Source organism: Gracilinanus agilis, chromosome 1 (assembly GCF_016433145.1).
Source record: "Gracilinanus agilis isolate LMUSP501 chromosome 1, AgileGrace, whole genome shotgun sequence".
NCBI classification, from domain to species: domain Eukaryota; kingdom Metazoa; phylum Chordata; class Mammalia; order Didelphimorphia; family Didelphidae; genus Gracilinanus; species Gracilinanus agilis.
The window spans coordinates 200428554-200434553 of record NC_058130.1 but is presented as its reverse complement, the minus strand read 5'-3'; the positions used below and the strand labels follow the sequence as shown (position 1 = coordinate 200434553).

The 6000-nt window shown below is 40.9% G+C and overlaps 1 protein-coding gene across 1 annotated transcript in view; it reads right to left on the bottom strand.

Moving 5' to 3' along the window:
* PCSK5 (proprotein convertase subtilisin/kexin type 5) overlaps nt 1-6000 on the bottom strand; it is a 593358-nt gene that overhangs the window by 22247 nt on the left and 565111 nt on the right. The window contains exon 32 of the mRNA XM_044678618.1: nt 223-450. Coding sequence (XP_044534553.1) covers nt 223-450 — 228 coding nt within the window. The remainder of the gene's footprint in view (nt 1-222; nt 451-6000) is intronic.

Here is a 6000-nt window from a genome sequence, read left to right as displayed (position 1 = left end):
CCTCCCTTCCTTCCTTCCTTCCCTCCTTCCTTCCCTCCTTCCTTCCCTCCATCCCTTTCTCACCTCTTTCCCTCTTTCCTATATCTCAAGCTTGCACATGATACCCATGGATATTACTTATCTTTAGTGGGGTCATTCAAAGCTAACCACACCAGATTTGATTCATGTCTCAGATAGTGGGACCCACTTACTCTATTTCTCAGGGAAGAGATAGATACTCACTGAGAAGAAGACCATCACTGGGGCAGCTGAGGCACTCATTTTCAGCAGGTCCAGTACAGTGAAAGCATTTCATGTGACAAGGTTTACAGGTTTGAGTCTTCTCATCCTTGTATTCAGAAGGGCTGCAGTCTTTGTGAACAACACAAGATCCCAGCCAAGTCGGCTTCATGCCTTCTTTACAGGAAGTGCATCCCCAAGAAGTGCAAGTTTTACAGGTCTCAGGGCATTCTGCAGTAGGATAGGAGGCAAATCTTGAACTTCATTCCTTATGGCAATATCTAACATAATTCTCATTTAGTATAGTGGGAAGATCATTGGCTTTTGAGTCAGAGGACCTGGGTTCAAACCTTTGACTTATCGATAACTTACCTGTGTGATGAAAAGCAGCAGGCAAGCAACAAGCATTTATTTATCACTTATTGTATTCCAGGCATTCTGCTAAGGGTATGGATTCAAATATAAATAAGGAAGACAGTTCTTGTCCAGTCTAATGGGGGTTGGGGTGAGAGCAGAACAATATGTAAAATCAATGGGGAGAACCTGACTACACAGGGGCTTAGTGGAGAGGTCCAGGAGACTCAGAAACATAGCAAGTAGGGGAATAAAGCATGGCCAGATCTGTCCCTGGGGCAGCTAGTAGCACAGTGGATAAATTACTCTTCTTCCTGAATTCAAATCTGGCCTCAGATACTTACTAGTTGTGTAACCCTGGGTAAGCCACTTAACCTCATTTGCCTCAGTTTCTTCACATGTAAAATGAGTTGGAGAAAGAAATGACAAACCATTCCAGTATTTTTGCCAAGAAAACCCCAAGTGAGGTCACGAAGGGTTAGACATGACTGAAACGACAGAACAACAGCAACAAAAGATCTGTCCCCAAAATGGAGGCACCAGAAGGCACTCACCAATGAGAAAAGAGGGCCGCATGGTAGAGGAAAGTTCCAGGATGTCAAGACTCCAAGTGATGGGGATAGTTACTTGACCATTCCTGAACTTCAGACTCCTCAAGTATAAACTGAGGAGTAGGACTGGATAGCTTGAAACCTATACTCTTTGGATTCTGTCATCTAGAGAAATAATTCCAACCCCTAGTTCTTTTCTTTTCTCTCATCTCCTCTCCTCTCCTCTCCTCTTCTCTTCTCTTCTCTTCTTTTCTTTTCTTGTCAGTTGAAAGCTGTTGCTTGCAAATGACCCAAGTAGAATTCAAACCCAGGTCTCCTATCTCCCAAGGCTTGATCTCTGACCACTCTTGAAGGAAGAGATTGTTTTTCTTCTTCTCTTTATATCTCTAGCACTTCACAAAGTGTTGTTGTTCAGTTGTTTTGGTTGTGTCTCACTCTTTGTGACCCCATTTGGGGTTTTCTTGGCAAAGATGCTAGAGTGGTTAGCCATTTCCTTTTCTAGCTCATTTTACAAATGAAGAACCCAAGGTAAACCGGGGGCTGGGTGGTTGGGTGGGAGGGATGTGTGTGACTTATCTAGGATCACACGCTAGTGTCTGAGGCCAGTTTTGAACTCAGTCTCCCTGACTCTAAGCCTGGCACTTTATCCACTGTGCTACCTAGCTGCCCTCACACAGTAATAGGTGCTTAATAAATGTTTGCTTACTGACTGACTCCCAAATTTCTGAGCTGCTGGTGTAACCTAATCTTTAGCTTGGTTTGCAACTAGGAATGCATGCCTCTTTTGAGAACTGATTTCTGCCATCCTGTTGCCCTTTTAGTCACTCTTTTAGCTGTGCTGCCAAATCTCATCCACACCATTAACTCCTAGATCTAGCTTTTTTTGTAATCCACAAAGTAAATTATAGCTTAGTCTCAATTAGAGCAAAAAGGAATCCCCTGAAGTGGTCACATGTATTCAAATTCACACTATTCACAGTTTGAATTATGTAAAATATTGTCATTGGTTCTAGCCCAATGGAAATATGCAGTGCAAATTCAAATAATATAACCACTTCTGGGGATTCTTCATTTGCACTAATCAGGACATGACTATCATTATTTATAGAGAATTCACAGATGGCAACATCTGGATCAGCCTTTATTGACCCGAATAATGGTGAGAGGTGGGGGTAGCTGAAGAAGAAGTGGGATAAACATTAGATTTAGAGTCAGAAGACCTAGATTCAAATCCTGATTCTGCTATTCCCTATCTGACCTTGGACAAACCACTGCATCTCCCTGAGCTTCAGTTTCATCATTTTTAGAGTAAGGGATTTGGATCAGATCTTCAAAGTCCCTTCAATTCTAAATGGAATATGCATTAATTAAATGTCTACTATGTGGCTTAACGGATTGAGAACCAGGCCTGGAGATAAAAGGTCCTAGGTTCAAATCTAGCCTCAGACACTTTGCTGTATGACCCTAGGCAAGTCCCTTAACCCCATTTGCCTAGCCCTTAACACCCTTCTGCTTTGAAACCAATACTTGTATCAATTCTAAGACAGAAAATAAGACTTTGTTCCCCCAAATGCCTACGATGTGCCAAGTATTATGCTAAGTTTCATCATCTGTGTTATAAGGGATTTGGGTCAGATGATCTCCAAGATCTCTTCTACTTCTAAGTGGAATAAGCATTTATTAAATGCTTACTGTGTGCCAAACATTGTACTAAGCACTTTACAAATATTATCCCTTTGGATCCTCACAGCAGTCTTGTGGGACAGGAGCTATTATTATCCCAGTTTTTTACAGTTGAGGAAACTAAGGCAGACAGAGGTTAGCTTACTTGTCCAGAATCACACAGTTAGGAAGTATAAAACTGGATTTGAATTCATGTCTTTCGGACTCTAGGGTCAACACTATTCACTCCACCAGGTAGTTGCCTGAACCCTGTAAAATACCTACATTTTATTCAAAGGACCTTTAGTCCATGGCACATATAAGCCAGTGGTTTCTAAAAGACACCAAGGCAGAGAAGGGGGATGAGAGAAGGATCCAGATTTTTAAAGGATCTTTGGTGTTTTCATATTGCAAAACTTCAAGTTCAGAAGGCCCCCCTTTGGAGTGAAAAGGGAAAAGATATTTGCTGAAGAAATAGAGAGAATATACAGGGAGATGGATAATGTCAGATGAAAAGATTGATCATGGTTCACTGGCCCCAGAATGAATCTGGATCATAGATTTGGAATTTGAAGTTTCTTAGAAATCTTTTTGTCAAATTCTTTCATTTTACAAATAAGGAAATTGAGACATTACGTGATTTTCTCAAGGTCACACAGATAGCAGAGCTGGGTTTTGAACTCAGGTCTTTTGACTCCAGATTCATCACTCTTCTTACTACTATATCAACTGTCTCTGCTCTGCCAAAGAGCTTAAGGCCAGGGAATCTTCCTAGCAGGAATTTGGTGGAAGGTCCACTATGTCCACCAATTTGAATGGGAAGGAAGGAATGAGTAACTTAAGCTGGGGGTGGTGGTGGTGACTCACTCAGAAATATGGGGTGTTAGGACTTTGAGACAGGAATGATGGAAGCCAAGGCTGTTTGGTCCATGGCTTCCAGAGAAATGGTTCCAGCTGCCAAGTTTTGGGAACATGGAAGAAAAAGCCAATTTCAACAAATAGGGCAGAACACTCTGTTGTGTGGCTAAAGTCAATAACCCCAAGTCCTTTACAGAAGTTCTTTAGAGGCAGCTAGGTGATGCAATGGATCAAGTGCTGAATCCAGAATCAGAAAGACCTGAGTTCAAATTTGGCTTCTGATACTGGGAAAGTCACTTATCCTCTGTCCGCTTCAGTTTCTACAACTGTAAAATGATGAAATATGATACCTATATCTCAGGGTTGTTGAGAGTATCAAATGAGAAATTTGTAAAGTGATTATCACTGATCTTGACACAGTATGTGTTTAATAATGTTTCATCTCTCCCTCCCTCTCTCTTTTCTTCCTTCCTTCCCTCCTCCCCCCCGTCCTTTGTAGCTTTGAAATCTAGGAGAAGTCACTTTTTAGTAAAAATAATTATCATAATATTAACAATCTCCACGTTGCCTTCCAACAAGGAGCCTTTCTGAGCTTAGTTCTTATGGAGACAGACAATCTCTGTCTCTCTCCTCACAGCTTTTCTAGGTTAGTAGGATAAACCAGAGATTAGCAATCAAATATTTTAGGATACCTCTTTCTTCATTCTCTGATCCTTATTCTCTCTGTAAAATGAGTGGATTGGACTAGATGATTTTTTTAGGTCTCTTCCTTATGATTAAAAAAACAACAACCCTTTATATCCTGCCTTAGATCAATACTGAGTATTGGTTCCAAGTCAGGCTAGCAGTAAGGGCTAAGCTACTGGGGTTAAGTGACTTGCCTAGGGTCATATAGCTAGAAAGTGTTTGAGGCCAGATTTCAATCCAGGATCTCCTGTCTCCTGGCCTGGATCTCTATCCACTGAGCCACCTAGCTGTACCCCTTCCTTATAATTATTAGGCATTATAAAATCATAGCTGTAGATCTGGAAAGGACCCTAGTGGTCAACTGACCCAATTCCTTCATTTTACAGATGAGGGGTTACTAGAGAGGCTAAGTAATTTGTCTGAGTTCACATTGGTTGCAAGTGATAGAACCTGGATTTGAATCCAGGTCTTTTGACTCCAAATACAGTTCTACTGCTAATTATATATGCTGTTTTTAAGAAACAGGGCAAGGAAATAGGAAATTTCTTCTTCTTCTCATTTCTTCTTCTGCCAGCAAAGCTGTGATGGTAGAGATCTTTGCTATAACCTAGTATCACCTCCAAATTTTGGTAAGGCTTTGGAGGGGCACTATAGTAGAGGCCTACTTAAAATGGCTGTAGTATCTTTCTCACAGATAAATGAAGGGAGTTGTATGAAGTAAAGTCCAGTTGTACAAGTGAAAAGGTGGGGAACCAAGGCCAGAAATGTCTAACCTTTTAGGGCCCATGAGGCTCCATGTGGTTGCTACAGAGCCAGAGTTTGTCGTAGGGAGAAATGCCTGATTGATATGATTTCTGGGGCAAGAAGAAGATCCCCACCTATACTCATCCCTCCTCCCCAAATTTCTTTATGCTTTGATGTCTGAGGTTCCTATACCAGGGAACAAAACTTTTTATTTTGTAGTGATCGAGTTTTAAATACAACAATCCTACAAGATAGGTATTATCATTAACCCCATTTTACAGTTGAGTAAACTGAGGCAAATAGAGATTAAGGGACTTGCCCAAGGCCACACAGCTAGTAGATGTGTGATGCTGAATCTGAACTCATCTTCCTGAATTCAGGTCCAGCACTCTATTCACTGTGTCACCTAACTGTGGAGAGAATAAAAAAGCAAGGGAAAGACTAGGTACCTTCAGGGAGTAGGATTAGGAGGCATCATGGGAAAAAAGTCTTAAAAAGGGAGACTGAGGGCACTAAAAAACAACTTGATCTGCTCATATACCTTGTTTTATTGCACTTCTCAAATATTATGTTTTTCATAATTCAAGGTTTGTGGCAACATGGTATCAATTCATCTGTTGGTGCCATTTTCCCAACAGTATGTGCTCACATTGTGTCTCTGCTACATTTTGGTAATTCAGACAGCATTTCATTATTTTTTCATTATTATTATATCTGCTATGGTGTTCTTTGATGTTATTATCGTAATTGTTTTGGGGTGTCATGAACTGTTCCCCAAGAAGATAGCAAACACTCAATAAATGTGATGTGTACTCTAACTCCATCCCTGACTGGCCATTCCCCATTTCTCTTCTTTCCTGAGACAGAATTATATTGAAATCAGGTCAGTTAATAACCCCATGGTGACCCCCAAGCATTCAATGAA